General features: G+C 20.7%; 1 protein-coding gene across 1 annotated transcript; it reads left to right on the plus strand.

The window, feature by feature from the left end:
* Positions 1 to 43: 43 nt before the first annotated feature.
* Positions 44 to 18277, plus strand: PF3D7_0609000 (nucleoporin NUP637, putative; the record flags this gene model as incomplete). The annotated part of the gene is made up of 1 exon (XM_960987.1): positions 44 to 18277. The coding sequence occupies one exon, from the start codon at positions 44 to 46 to the stop codon at positions 18275 to 18277; it is 18234 nt and encodes a 6077-aa protein (XP_966080.1).
* Positions 18278 to 18305: the final 28 nt, after the last annotated feature.

An 18305-nucleotide genomic window follows, 5' to 3' on the forward strand; every position in this document is an offset into this window, starting at 1 on the left:
ACTTATTTTTGAATTTTTTTTTTTTTTTTTTTGTTTTGTCAATATGAAGAATAATGACAGAGGGAAAAAAGGAGAACCCAGAACTTTATTTTATTACGAGATATACAAGAAGTTATTTGTTTATTATGAATGTGCAATAAATGAGAATGAGAGAAAGAATAGAAAGTTTTTAAAAAAGAAGAAGAAGAGTATTGAGTCATTAAAGAAATTACAAGATGATTTAATAATATTTTTTGATAATAATATCGATTTAATGTGTGATCCTTTTTCTTTTTTAACTTATGAAGAAGAAGATGTAAATAAGACTGAGTTAAAAAATTATATTATTAGTAATTATCCAAATTTATTAAATTATATGGATGAGATAATAAAATGTTCGATTATATTAAATAGGAATGCTTATTATGTTTGTACATTATTTAATGATGTGTATTTAAAAATTGAAAAGAGTAATATAAAAAATGAAATAATGAAATGTACCTATATATGTGAAGTATTTAAAGAATGTATAGAAAAAGAGAATTTAATTATTATGATATATATGGAAATATTAAAATATATAAATAAAAATGAAAGAATAGGTGTATCATTAAATAATAAGAATGATGAGAAATATCAGAAATATGAAGAAACAAATATAAGCACAGATAAAGATGATAATAATTCAAGTGATGATAATAATGGAATAATAAAAAAAAATGAAGAAGTAAAAACTTCAAGTGTACATAGTACTACATCTAATATAAATTCTGTAGGTAGCTTAAATATATCGAAAACTGTTTGTGAAAATAATATAAATAATAATCGTGTTAACTCAGATCGTTTTTCATTATATATATTAATTTTATTAACACAAAATGATTTTATAGATAATATATTTTTAGAAATTGATAGAATCATAAAATTTTTAATAAAATATGATGATATATGTGACCAAATAAATTATGTATTTAATTATAAAACACATAAAATAAATATCCTTTTTAATTTATTAGATATTCTGTTTTTATATTTTTCGAAATTTCAAGCAACTACCCAAATTATATCAAGAATATTTAAATTATTAAATCATCTGGTCTCATCCAAATATTTTGATTTTATGCCTACGGATCAGTATGTTAAAGAACTAGATAATATATTATTCTGGACAGATTACAAAAAGAAAAAAAAATTCTTTACATATCTAAAAAATATTAGAAGTAATAAAATTATCTCCCATATTGATGATTATTATAAATTGGATATAAACATATCGGATGATCCTTTTATGACCAAATTTATGGATTTCAACGATTCATCAGCCGTAATGAAGAATAATAACACCATCGCAGATAATAACAATATGAATAATATAAACACTAACATGGATAGTAACATGGATAATAATATAAACAATAATATAAATAGCAACATAAATAATAATATAAATAGCAACATAAATAATAATATAAATAGTAACATAAATAATAATATAAATAGTAACATAAATAATAATAACCCCTTGAGTAGTGCCACAAATATGTTTACAGGCACAAACAATAATACGAACCCTAATATAAACACCAGTGGTATTCTGAAAAATAACAATTTTAACATGCAGAGCTTACCACAATCGAACTTTGGGAATGATAATAATGTTATAAAATCTAACGAGACGTCGACAAGTAGTAACATGAGTAATAACTTGCTGTCAAACTTAAAGACACAACAACAAAACAACAATGCTATAAATACAAATATGCTAGGTTGTAATCAAGAAAAGAATGAAAAACAAGATAGAAATATTAATATTAGTGTGAAGAATACAAATTCGGAAGTAATAAGAGATTTTCCTTTTGATATAAATAATTTATGGAAAGATAAAAAAAAATGGAATATTTATGATCAATATAATAAAAATTATAATAACCTTGAAAAATGTATAGATTGTAATGGATTTTGGTATAATTGTAATTGTAGCTTATCAGATGGTAATATATCTAGTTTAACCTTAACTACTCAAATAAGCTTATTATTAATTTTATGCTTATATCCAAATGTCGATAAATATGTATATGAAAAGAAAAAAAAAATACCTTCGGATATTATATCTAATAATATAAATAATAAATCAAGTGATGATAAAACAACAGATATTATTAACGATGGAAAAGAAAAAGTAAATTTTTCCAATTTTTATAGTCCTGATATATGGAAATTCAATTGTATGAGTTCACAAAAAGATTTAAAACATTTATTAAATGTAAAAGATAGTTATTCAGTAAGTACAGAGTTTATTAATGAAAATGTATCTTATTATTATGATTTGTTTACCAAAATTTTTGAGAAAAATAATAAAAAAAAAAAAAATGCAAAAATGGATAACAATAACAACAATAATAATAATAATAATAATAAAAATAATGATGATGATGATTTTTGGAATTATGTAAATAAAAGTGGTAATCATATGTTATTGAAAAATAATAATATTAATAATAATGATGATGCTTTAGTAGATAGTGTATATGGTGATATTGAAAAATATGTCCAATATAATCATAATAATAATAGCGAAAAAAATTGTTATGAAAATGTGATTATTTTAAAATATATGGTAAGCTTATTTTCTAATAATAAAGATGAAATATTCGCTTCAATTTTTGAAGATAATTTTTTTAAAGTCGCATATGATGTTATATTAAAAAAAATTACAAGTGCTACTTTAATAGGGACCTTAATATTCCATTTATTTCATATGACATTTTCCTTTTCATTTATAAAAAATTACAAAACAACGGATTTATGGAACTCTCTTATTGATTATCATATAAAAAGAGATTTTCATTCAAAAAAAAGAAACGCGCGTATAGGAAATCATATGACGGACATGAACGATGTGGAATATAATAAAAAGAGCATAGATAGTAAAGGGATGTTTTATAATACGCATGGGTTTGTTAAGATGATGACGGATGATGATAAAAGTTTTGGTGATACTAAAGGTGTTGGTGATACTAAAGGTTTTGGTGATAATAGTTTCCTTTTTAATAATAGAAGTGGTTATGATATATATACAAATAATGAAATTAATAATAAGATGAGACATGGGCTTGATAATAATAATAATAATATTCATTTGAATAGTTCTTATTATAATAATATAATTTATATATATAAAAAGAAAGGAGAGTATCTTATTGACATTCTTAATTTTTTAAAAATTTTATGTAATAACTACCCGCGCTTAGTTAATAAATATGTATGTATATTAAAAAATATTATTAACAGATATCATTCACGAATTATGGAATTTTCAGAAATTGACGAAACGATTTATCATCACAATTTAGAACATATGAATCAAGATATAGATCATCGGGGGCATGTGGATGATATAGAAAATGATTTTTATTATCATGGTCATGGACCTATGAATAAAAAACATTATATGGGAAAACAGAACAAATTTTATAATATAAATGAAGAAAGACGTATGGTTTTAATGAAATATCGTAGTTTAAAAATTGTAGCAGAAGATAAAATGAAATTGTGTTTAGATTTTTATTCGGATATATTTGTACATGTTTTAGATTTTGCATCTGTATTATGTAATAATATATATGATTTAAGAGTAATAGAAAATGTAGTATTATGTTTTAAAACACCCCTTACAGCTAATCTAAATATATTTAATTTAACGAAGAAATTATTTAATCAATTTAATTGTGTTCTTGCAGGGAAATATCATGAGTTTTCTAAAATAACGAATAAGCAGCATATGCACGATAAAACAAGGAATAATAACAATATGAAAAATGATTTAGGTATGATGGATTATCATATAAATAGTATGAAAAGTAATCACATCAGTAGTAATAATAATAACAACAACAATAATAATAACAATAACAACAACAATAATAATAGTAACAATAACAATAATGATAATAATAGAAGTCGTTATAGTATTAGTAATAACCAATTGAATCATATAAAATTTCATAAAGATTTATATAAAATTTTGTTAGAAAGAAAAATTATTAATCCTTATAATAATATGTCCTCTTTACAAGAGGGAAAGAATTCATCAAATATAAATGATAATTATGATGATGATTTTTTCTCAAATTATTATTTTATATATTTGTACTATTTCAAAATAAATTTATTACAGAAAATATTTCAACAAAATAATTTTTTAAAAGATATATTAAGAAATTACAATATATTAGATTTATTAGAAAAGAATAATGTATATTTAAATAATTTAATTAAGGAAAATGGATTGATTGAAGAGCATTTAAAAAATAAGAAAATCTTCCAAGAATGTTTTCAATCGTATGATATATTTAATAAAATGGTATTATCACAGAACGATGAATATTCAAATAGTATAAGAGATGCAAATAAGATTCTTATGAACATTGATGAAAATAATAACAAGTTGAAATCTTTTGTAAACTTTAATGGGTTAAATGAGGTACAGCAAAATGTGTTGAATGAATTATTTCCAAATGTTTCAATGTCGATAAATGGCAACACCATTCAACCACCTAACAACAACAACAACAACAACAACAACAACAACAATAATAATAATAATAATAATGTGGTGAGTAATATGAACATGTTGAATAATTTAGGACCTTCTAGTGGGCCCATCACTTTAAATGGATTTAACAATAACATGAACAGTAGTATGAACAGTAATAATAATTCGACGAATATACATCCCTTCGGCGATAAAAGCTTTCTAGAGAATATCCTGAACGAACAGAATTGTATTAATTATTTATTAATAGAAGACAAGTTAACAGAGAATTTGTTAAGAGAAAATAATTTTTTGAAATGTGAATTTACTAAATACAATATTGTTGATTTATTTTATAAGAATAAAGTTAGCGAAACATTATTAGATAATTTAAAAAGTATTATGTTAAACGAATATGATTTATTAGAAATTTTATCTTGTGAAAAAAAATTTAGAAATATGAATCGTAATGTTGATGGCTCATATAATGAAAAAGAAGCCATTCAAATATTTTTTGATGATAATAAAGATGCTGTAGATTTCTTCAAAGAAAAAAAATATCAAAGTCATTTGTTCAATAATAATAATGAAGAAGATGATTATGATGATGAAGATGATAACGATGATGAAGATGATAACGATGATGGTAGGATTCATTTGAACCAACATACTTATCTTCCAAATAATAATAGTCTAATGAATAGAGCTAAAATAATATTAAGAACAGAATTAGAATATGAAAAGAAACATATTATAATTGATACACATTATTTATTAAAAAATATTTTTGAAAAAAATTTATATCCATATAATTGTTTAAAAATGTTAGAAAAATGTTTATTATTTTTATCTTCAGTAAATAATAATAAATTATGTTATTACTTACCTATAAATAAAAATCTATTAATTGATTATATTTTATTAGAACAATATGAAAATAATGCAACATATACTACTAATATGTCAAAAACAACAGATGATAAAATAAATCAAAAAGATACTTATAATAAAACACAAGATGAACATAATCGATTTTTTAAAATTAAAAATAAAAAATATAATAATTTCTTATCCTTATTAGATATACAAAATATGAATAATACAACCAACTATAAAAATGTTTTTATACATAATCTAAATATGTCAAAAAAAATTAAAGATGAAAAAGAAAAAAATATCAAACAATATAAAACTATGCATTTACTAGATATCTTATATGATATTATTAAAACAAAATATAATGCCTCAGTAGATATAAGTAATTTAAAATGCTTATGTATCGAAATTTTATGTTCCAGTTTTGTCAAAAATTCTTCATCCGCATTATCCGTTCTATGTACCTTAACACAAATATTTCCAGACATCTTTTTCGAAACCATGAAAAAATACACAGAACATAATGATATTCTCAAAAAAAAATTAGAATACATAGATAAACAACTATTATTAGGGCAAATAAAAAATGAAACATTACATCAAATAGCACAAAATTTCCACCAACCAACTTTTAATTTAAAAATTATTATTACATTTATGAAATGTGTAAATTATCTTTTATATATGATTGGAATAAAAAGAAAATTTAACATGTCCTTAAGTAGAATATGGTACTTTTTTAATAATATTGATAAAATAGAAGAAATCGATGAAAAAATCAAAAGACGAAAATTAAATCATACAAATCAACAATATATGGACACACAACATTTAAAAGAAGGAATAAATCAAAACAATCATTATGATCATGATAAGAAAAAAAGCTCATCTAGTTATATCTTTTTTGATGTATTCTTTAATTTTGATTTATTTTTTGACGAACTAGAAAAGGAAGATGATCAAGACGAAGGTATTGGGTATAATGAACATGGATACAACAGCAATAAAAAGAAAAACAGTAACAATAATGTTGATCATGATAATATTAATAATAATGTGGATGTGTATGGGCGTGAGAAATATAATACAGATACATATTTAAATGAAGATCATGTATTAACAAATAAAAACCAAAATACGATATATGGTAATAATAAAGAAAAATTAAAAGATATGCCATATGATAATAATTATAATGATGGTGGTCATCATGATCATGATAATAATAATGATCATAATAATGATATGTATAATAATTGTTTAAAAAAAAAATTAATGATTTCAGATGATGAAAAAAATATCTGTAAACATTTAATTTTATTAACCAACTATATTGTACAAGATATTTTTTATAATTTAATAAATAATTTTATATTAAAAAAAATAAAAGAAAAAAAATATGAAAAAGAAGATCTTTTAGAAGAACATATAAAATGGGAAATATTGATGAATAAACAAGAAAATTCTTTTTTTAAAAGAAGATATAATTTTTATATGCATAAATCAAAACATATAGAATTACAAATAAATCAAATGCAAAATCAAATTAATATAAATAATACTTCTATAGTACAATTAGAAAATGTACTTAAACAAAATAATGTACCCTTTGAACCTTATATTATATCACAAAGAATGTTTGATAAATCATTTGCTGATACAAATCATACAATAAATAATAATATGGGTCATAATTATAATACACCTGGTATAATAACATCCAACTTGTTAACAAATTCATCACAAGCGAATAATCAAAACAATTCTTCAGCATTATCAGGTATTAATATGTCATCATTATTGGATAATAAATCTAGATCAACTAATTTTTTTTCTACCAATACCTTTAACCAGGCAAATAATATCTCACCCTTTTCGGGTGTTAATAGTAATAATAATAATAATAATGTAAATAGTAATGTAAATAGTAATTTAAATAATAATGTGAATTCTCCTTTATCGATGTTTGGAACGACCACTGTATCTCCTTCATTAGATAATACAAGAACAAATTATGAATCTTCTATGAGAGTAGCATCCTATTCACAAGGTACCAACGCAACAATAAATAATACAAATACAGGTGGTAATATATTTTCTTCACCTTTATCCAATTCATTAAATCAAGGAATTACAAATGCAAATGCAAATGCAAATACAATTACAAATACAAATGCAAATAATATTTTTAATATAAGTAGTAATTCTGCCTTGTTGAATAATAGTTCAAATAAATTATTTGGAACAACTACAAATACTGCATCGTCATCAAATTTGTTAGGAAATAATAATATATCATCTGGAATGTTTAGTCCTTTATCTAACAACATTAATAACAAACCAAATTTGTTTTCTGGTGCTAATCAAAACAATCTGTTCAGTAATACAAATATGTCGAGCAGCCCTAGTTTATCATTAAATAATACTACAAATACAATTGGAGGTAACATAAATAGTTCAGGACAAAATTTTATACAGAATCAAAATAATATTTTAACTAATCAAACATTAAGTAATAGCATATATAATAATAATAGTAATTTAAATTCAAATAATTTATTATTACCTGGTCAACAACAAAATAATACATCTCCATTTTTAACAAACATGGGAACAAATGCGTCATCACCTACTTCGTCTATTTTTAATCAATCGAAAGATTTGATATCAAGTAATAATTTAAATATAGGTACTTCAACTACTAATATATTTGGAACTACAAGTAGTAATAATATGAACAATATGAATAGTATGAATAGTATGAATAGTATGAATAATATGAATAGTATGAATAGTCTGTTTTTGGGTCTCCAACAACAAACCCAATCAACAACAACAACAACAAATAATAATAATAATAATAATATCTTTTCATCGAGTGGTAATACAAATAATATGTCCTTGTTTAATAATCCAAATGGTTTAAGGAATAATATGTTTACGTCTACAAATCCATTAAATGCCTCATCCACTAATAACTTGAACTCTAATAATAATATGAATCAAGCGCCCTCGTTATTTTCTAATATTACATTTAATATGTTTAACAATAATAATAATAGTAATATTAATAATATGAACAATATGAACAATATGAACAATGTGAATAATGTGAACAATAATAATGTGAATATGCCACAATTTAATAATATCGAAGAATTAAAAAGATATTATGAAGATTTAAAATTAAAAACGAATGTATTAAATGCTGAGGTTTATAAGTATAAAATAGAGTTAAAAAAAAATGAATATAATTTAAATAAAGACAAAAAAATTCAATTATTAAAAGAAAATAAATTAAGGGAAAATAAAAGTAAATCAGATATAAATTTTAAAGATAATGAAATGTATATTTTGATTATATTAGTATTCATGTATTTTAAATTAATATTAAAAGGACCTCTTCCTAATGATAATAATAATAATAAACAATTAAACCGTGTAATGAATGAACGATATGATTACTTATGTGATTTTAGACCTACCATGTATTTATTTGAACAAATATTAGGAGAATCGAATAAATTTATGAATTTGTTTTTTAATATTATTTTCTTAGATAATATTATTCATGAGGAAAATAAAAATATGGAAGAATTATTATTGAAATGTAAAAATTATTGTGATTTTATAAATGTGTGTAATCAAGAAAAATCTTTCTTTTTTAAAAAAAAAAATCTATACGATGATACAAAAAATACTACAAAATTAAAAAACACAAAGGATTATCATAACGAAAACAATAAAGATAGTGATAACAAACAAAATTTTAAAAACACTAGTATTGATGTTGATAGTAATAATAATATCTTTACGTCTATGACATCTGAAATATTTTTTAATAAAAAGTTACAGTATTTAACTTGTTCCTATTCTAAAGAATATTATAATTCTTTATTTTTTTATAAAATAAAATCTTTAGGACTAGGAATATTGAAATTATTGTTTGAAAGAGATGTTCTATTTATACATATGTATAAATTATGGAAAAATGAAAAATTATTGAAAAAAAGAATGGACAAATATAAATTCGACCTTAACATTATAGATCCTAATAATAATGATGATAATAAAAATAATGATAATAATAAAAATAATGATGATGATAAAAATAATGATAAAAATAATGATGATGATGATGATGATGATAATATGAAAAAAAGAGGACCATCTACTGAATATTTAGAAAAAAAACTTAATATGACTGAATCATTATGTTCCCCTATATGTGTTCATAATTTTTTATTTAAAAATATTAATATAAATTCACGAACCACTTATTTAATATTATTATTAAAGAATTTTTTTAGAGATAATGAAATGAATAAAGTGATCATATATTTTATTCTTCAAATTTTTATTAGAGATTGTAAAACAACTATTAATATCTTAAAAAGAGATAATGAATCTTTTAATTTCTTGAAATATGCCTTGAGAAGTATATTTATTTATAATTTGAATAAACAGAAATTTAATAATTGCTTTATTATATCAAATAGGACTATAAAAATGAAAAATATCATAAACAATTTTGTTGATTTGCCTCTTTTATATTTTTTAAAAAATTCCAAGGATGTAAAGAATAAAATGTTACTTAGGAATTTGAAGAATAAGTTGGATAAGCACAGGGACTCTGGTCACCTGGAAAATAAAAAGAGTGTGTTGAATACAACTAATTGGTTATCTTATATGAATAAGGGGAATTATGAGAACGTCGAAGAGGGGAACCATGTTGATGATGCTGACGGGGACTATGATGGTGAAGATGATGTTGAAGATGATGATGATGATGATGATGTTGAAGATGATGATGATGAGGATGATGGTGAAGATGATGATGATGATGAGGATGATGACGAAGATGATGATGATGATGATGAAGATGATGACATTTTTTATAGTAAACACCCAAGTAATAATTTAAAAAAGAAACAAAACAAAGGTACAAGAAAAAGTGTACTGCATCTAAAAACTGAGATGTATAATAAAATGAAATACTTGAATAATAGACAGAGAAAAATGAAAAAGAAAAATAAATTTGGTTATAATAATGTAGAAAATAATATTGACTTTGATGAGAATGTTGATTATAATGGATTTATATCTAAATATAAAAATATGAAATTAAGAGAAAAATATGAATCGAAATATATTTATGATTATTTATCGGATAATGATTTGATAGATACAATTAAAAGTAAAAAGATTTGTGTATTTTATGATAATAAAGAAAAAGAAGATGAAAATGAAAACTTTTCATTATACAATTCAATATCAGAAAATTTTAATGATGGTTATTCAAAAATAGATTATTATAATGAAATCAAATCTCTTGATTATAATATTATCGGATATTGTAGTTCATATAATTTTTTGCCTATAAATAATTTTTATACAGAAAAATATGACTTTATAGAAAATGAGTTAGTATATATGAGTGATTTAAAGTTATATTTTTATGTAAAATCTTTTAAGCGACATACGTATTTTACGAAATTATTAAATATTGAAAATGTAGGGAAAAAGAAAAATTATGATAAAGAAGGGATATATAAAAATGTGGATATAGATTATTACAATATGGATAACGAAAATAATATTATGAATAATAATTATAATAATAATAATAATAATAATAATAATAATAATATAATAAATGATAAAAATATTTATAATATAAATAAAGAAAATGATCTGAATTCTGTAAATCAAAAAATGAATACAAATCATGATATGAATTTAAATTTAGTGAAAAATGAAATAGCATTAAATAATACAGATGGTAATAAAAAACAGATAGATGAATTAAATGAAGCTATATCATATATTAAAAATGATAGTTATATAAAAACAGATGCTTCAAATAATATTGAACAAATTATAGATAACGAAATCAAATATTATGATTTCTTTAATAAACTAAATAAGATGAATGAGAATTTATTATTTTCTAATATTTTACAAAATAGTAGAGAAGATAAAATAAAATATTTAGAATATATAAAAAGTATCGTAGAAAATGATAAAAAGTACGATCCAAATAATATTCATGGTAATAATAATAATAATAATAATAATAATAACAGCAACAAATTAAATAACAATTTGTTACATCCATTAATTGATTTGTTACAAGCCAAAAAAAAAGAAACAGAAAAAAAAATTAGTAACGAATTAAGAAAAAAAAATATTTTTATGAATAATGAATTGTGTGAATGGATTGAACTAAGTCATTTATTAAATATAGATATTGATTATAATGATATTAGAAATATAAATAAAAAAAAAAAAATTTTAAATAATTATAGTAAAACACCAATAACAAAGTTGATATTATATTTTTATGAAATAATTACAAGGAAATATTTATTTTTAAATAATTCAAATGCAAATTCAAATGCGAGATCAGATTCGAGATCAGATTCTTTAATAGAAAATTGTATACTTTCCTTATTAGGTCTATCGTTTATACCTTCGAAGAATGTCGAAAAGAAAAGAACTATGTCCTCGAATATGGAAGAAGGTTTAGAATTAGAAAATGATTGCTTTTTAAATTGTCTGATAAAAGAAATTGTAATTAAATTTTCTAGTTATGATAATATATCAGAGTTAATTTTTGTAGATTATTATGATGAAAAGGATTCATTTTATAAATGTAATATATTAAAAGATGGTAAGACAAAAAAAGGGCATATGGTTAAGAAAAACAGAAAAGGGATAGATTTACCTGATGATATGAAAAAAAATGTGTATGAAAATATGAGGAGTGGTGATAATTATGATGATGATAATAATTATGAGGATGATAATAATTATGAGGATGACAATAATCATGATGATGATGATGATAATAATAATTACCTTTATGATAAGAATCAACTAAGAAAAGGAAATAAATGTTTTGATGATAAAAATTATTACACGTCTAACCTTTTAAAAAGGTATGAAAGTAAAGATTATTATAAAAAGAATATATTTTTAAACAATATTAATAACATAAAACAATACAACATTTTTGAAAAGAATTCTTATTTTATTAAAAGTTTGAATATTATATATATGCTATCAAGAAATAAGAAAATGAAAGATTATATTATTAGTTTCATAAATAAAATGTGGATAAATAAATTTAATGTGTTTTATTATATAACACAACATGTAAATATACATAAATTAAAAGATACAGAAAAAATTTTATTTTATAAAATATCCTTTCATATGTTAAATATATTTATACCCATAATTGATTACATATTGAATAATATAGATAAATATGTAGAATGTTTTATGGATATAAATTTTATAAGCGATACCTGGGAAAATAACCAGAAAGAAGAGAATAAGAAACAACAAAATGTAAATAAAGATGGTATTAATAATGTACATAAAAATTCTTTGGAAGAAGGAAAGAAACACACACAGAAATACACACAGAAAGAAAAAAAAAATTATACGAATAATATATATGATATTATTAATAAAGACAATTTTGATGAAAAGAAAAATATATTTGAATTTTTAAATCCTATATTTAATTATGATAATGTACAGAATTTTATAAATCATTATATACATATTATAAAGAATTATAATGATACTTATTTAAAACATTATATATATCATTATTATTTATTTAATTATGATTTTACATTTCAAAATGTGTATAATTATTCAAATATTGAGCATATTCACTATATAAAAAATGAAACGAATCCTCCTCCATGTAGCAACAATAATAATAATATTAATAAATATAATAATAATAATAATAATAATGTCCATTTATTATATACCAGTATTATTAATACGTATGTAAATTTTTGTGCGTGCCCTACCAAACTTAATCAATATAATAGTAGTAATAATAATCGTATTTCCCAATATAAATTTTTATATGATAACTATTGCATGTACAATAATCAGAATTGTGGTAGTAATGAACTTGAAGATGGACTTCAATCAAATAAAAGGAAAGATAAAAAAAAAAAAAACTATAACAATAATAATAATAATAATAATAATAATGAACATATGTTTGATAGTTATTATATTAATAAAGTCGAAGAAGATGAGATAGATTCGATTGGTGATTCGCGAAATGATAATAATCATAACAAAAAAAATGATGATAGTTGCTTAAACTTTGAACAACTAAATGAAATTATAGGAAATCAGACATACTTAAAAACTTTTTTAAATAAATATTATTTAAACAAAAGTTGTATTAATTATAATGAGAAATTCGAAGGAAAGAAACGAATACGAGAAGAATTAAAAGAATATTATTATTTACAAAAAAATGTATATATATATAATAGTTTAAATTATTTAAATATTAATTATAAAAATTGGTTATTAGTATATAAAACATATATAGAGAAAATTACCTATTTGATTGATATCGTATTAAAAATCAAAAGTAATACTGTAAATAAAAAGATATATTATTTAAAGAATTATTTTTATATAATAAATAATATTCAAAAACATTTAAAAAATATAACCTTTGTTATAAAATCGTCTTATTACATTAATTTTAATATTCAAATAACACCTATATTATTTATTGTATATCTATTTATTAGTATATTTTTCTTTTCACATAATAAAAAATTTGCATTTACATATTTATCACATATTAATAAAGGGTTTCATAATCTGTTTAAAAATAAAAAGAATTTCATGTTAAGGTGTATAGAACAAAGCGACAATGAAGATGATTACGATAAAGAGTGGAGAGAACAAGAAAAGAAAAAGAGTAAAACCAAAAAAAAACTCTTAGAAGATAATGAAAAATTGGGAAATGAACAAGGGGATAAGACGGATGGAAAAAATAAAAGTAACCACAACAATAATGAAAATGATGATAATAATGAAAATGATGATAATAATGAAAATGATGATGATAATGATAATGATGATGATGATAATATTAATGATAAGTATGATAAGTTTAAAATGGAAAATTTAAAGTATAACAAAAAATTAAAAATGTCTAGTCTTTTTTCAAAAAAAATTATGCATAAAGAATTTCAAGGAAATATATTAAATATACCTCCCAAAAAAAATATATACAATGATTCGAATATAAATATTAATGACACCTATCCATATATGGATGTTCGTAATAGTGTTAATGAATTAAGAGGTAGTAATAATAAAAATTTCATGTCGTTAAATAATATAAATGATTCTAATGTAAATAATGAAAGTTATCTTAATCATCATCATAATAATAATACATTTTTTAGTGATAGTTATTATTATATGAATTCAAATAAAAAGAATTTAAAGAAAAAAGATGTTAATGTATTATCAAACGGATTATCTTACAATAATAATAATAATATAAATTTGATTGATGATTTATATGATCATTTTGCGAACAGTGAAAAAATATATTATGATATTCATAATGAATATTCAAAATTGATGTTAAAAAGTAATGAATTTTTTGATGATTTATTAGAATTATTAATAATATTAATAACAAAAAAGCATCCTATATTAAATAAATATACTATTATATATATATATGAATGTTTATATACATTATTAAATATATATCACTATAACAATAATAATAATAATAATAATTATAATCATAATAATCATAATAATAATAATTATAATTATTACAATAATTATAATAATAATTATGGTTATTATAATAGTATATCCAATAATGAAGAATATGACAATATGGGGCATACCAAAAATATGTTTTTATCCTTAATAAAAAGAATTGATCAACATATTTTGAATCAGTTTATAAGCACATTATTTATTGATTCTTATAAAAATTTTTATATAAATAGAAATACCATTATACCTATATATTTTTATAATAACATTTATAAATTTATTGATTATAACACGGAAGTTTTTATGTATTATGAAGGTAAAAAGAAAATATATAATACCACCACTGCAAATAGTAGTAGTAGTAATAATAATGATAATTATAACTTTTCTTATTATCCTAACAAAGGTACTAATAAAGGAGGAGATTTTCATGATAAAAAAAAAAAAAAAAATTATTACAACGCACAAAAAAGTGTACACTTTTTGTTAAGAGGAGAAAGCAATCAAATGAATAATACCAACATTATGAATGTAAATAAAAAAAAATCAAATTTTATATCGAGGAAAAGTCAACTGTTCACTGATACAGAAGACTTATTAGATAGAAAGAAAAAAAGAAAATATAAAACAAGGGGAAAAAAATATTTTAAATATGATAGTGATATAAATTATGAAGATGATATACATGATGAAGATGACGATAATGATAATGATGATAATAATGATAATGATGATAATATTATATATAATAACAATAGTGATATATATAACCATAATAATAATAAACTTACGAACTTTAATTTAAAACATGGATTAAAAAATCAAATTCATCTTAATAATAAAAGTCTGAACATTTATGAAGAAGCATATTGTTGTAACTTTTTATATAATAAAAATGATTTGAATCTTTTGAGCATTAATTTATTAATATTTTTATTAAATAAAATTGGTTTATATGAAATAGATATAAAAATTGATGAGAATAATATAAAAAATGTAATTAAAGGTAATTTATTTTTATTTCATCAACATTTAAACAAACAACTAGAAAATAAAATTTTACACACATGCTTTTTATTATGTGCTTTATGCGATACTACATATATAAATGAATTTGTTTTTAAAGAAGATTTATTTAATTTATTTTTAAAAAGTAATATTTTTGATAATCTATATGAATATAAATTTAATAATTTGTCACCAAGTATTTCTTTTTTAACATTTCCTACAAACTTCTTACTGAACAAAAATATTTATATCCCTCTCCCTGTTTTGATCATTGCTTATATATCTGTTATATTAAAGGTTGTTGATAAGAAAGGATTATATTTATTTAATACAATAAGTAAATGGATTTTAAAAAATATTAATATTTTTATAAATCATCTTATAATTAATAATTATTTAATGAAGTCAAATGAAATAGCTTATGAAGTTAATAATTTTACAACAAATAATCATAATTTAATATATAAATGTTTATGTTATTCATCAACTTGTAACTTTACGAAACACAGAAAAACAAAATCAAATCATCATAATAATATCATGATGCATGTTGATAAATCCAAAAAAAATAATCACACAAAAAAAGATTTTTTTAATATGAAAAATAATGATCTTCATAATAAGAACCCTTTACTTTTTGATAGTTTATATAAAGAAGATATTCATGTTGATGAAAATAAATCAGAAGAATATATTAATCATACCAACGTTGACGTGGTTAATTTGGATATTATATATTCAAGCACCTATTATTTGTTGAGACTATATAAAAATTATCTGCTCTACATACATCAGAATTATCTTGGCATGAAGAAATTAAAAATTGCTGAAATGAATAAAATGAAGCAAGAAAGACGAAAGTTGAACAGTAAAAAGAAAAAGAAAACAATAACGGAGGACAATAAAGATGAGCTTATAGATTCGGATGATTATGAGGAAGAACATGAAAATGTATATGAAGAAGAGGATTATGAGGAGGATGACGATGATGAAGATGACGATGATGATGACGATGACGATGACGACGACGACGACGACAATAATAATAATAATAATAATAATATAAGAAGAAACTTACGTAATATAAAAAGTACGTACACCCATTTGTACAAAGAAAGGAAAAATAAATACATTTATAACAATTATGATGATGATGATTATGATGGTGATGATGATAGTAATAATAGTTATAATAACATATTTAAAACACAAAACGATTATGATAGGAATACCAAAATATATAATAAAAACAAATTAAATAATTTAAATAATTATTATGATACATGTAATAATAATAATAATAATCTTGATGATTATAATAAAAAGTTTATAAAAGACGATGAGAATTTTATATTAGATAAAACATTAAATTTTGAGTTTAATGAAATATCATTAAATATATGTAATATAATTAAAGAGCATACATATATACTTCAATATATTAAAGATCTTTTAAATATCTTATCCATATTTGTTATATATGATATAAGTTTAAAAGATGAAAATGATTTATTAAATAAAAATTTAAATAATGTTACATTAGAAAAACGAAAAAAAAATATTAGAACACACAGAATATTACAAAATATTATACCTAAATATTCAATTAAATTTCATTGTATTAATTTATGTTTAGATATTATAGAATATGATATAGGATTATATGATGAATATGTTCAACAATCAAAAACAAAATATTATGAATATATAAAAATAATTTTAAAGGTATTTATGAATACATGTTTTTATTTTATTAATATTATTAAATATGAAAATTTTCATATGTTAAAAAGTGTATCTATGGCTATGAAAAAATTAACAAATATTATATATTTCTTATTAAATAATTTAACCATAAAAGAAAAAGCAAATGATAATAAAAATCAAACACTCTTAAATAAATTTATTTATGATAAAAGTGGATTCAAAAAAAATGCTCATGAAATTACAACAGAATTATTTAATACAGATTATAATATTTTTAATGATAAAAAATATACATCAGATAATATTAAAAAGTTTTTAGAAAATATAGAAATTGATATCCTAGTTCTTAAAAAAATTCTAACATGTGTTATATATTTTACATATGCTATGTTAAGTAATCAAAAAGTTCATAAAATTAATATCGAACATATCAATTTAAATCATATTAACAAAATTAATTTAAAAAAAATTGCAAATAAATATTTGGAAAATAATAATATTTTGAAGGTTTTTACATTCATCTTACAAAGATCAACTCAGATATATTACCTCCTGTATAATTACGCGACCAAATCGTATACCAAGTGAAACAACAAAAATGATATATATAAAATTT

Source organism: Plasmodium falciparum (assembly GCF_000002765.6).
Source record: "Plasmodium falciparum 3D7 genome assembly, chromosome: 6".
NCBI lineage: Eukaryota > Apicomplexa > Aconoidasida > Haemosporida > Plasmodiidae > Plasmodium > Plasmodium falciparum.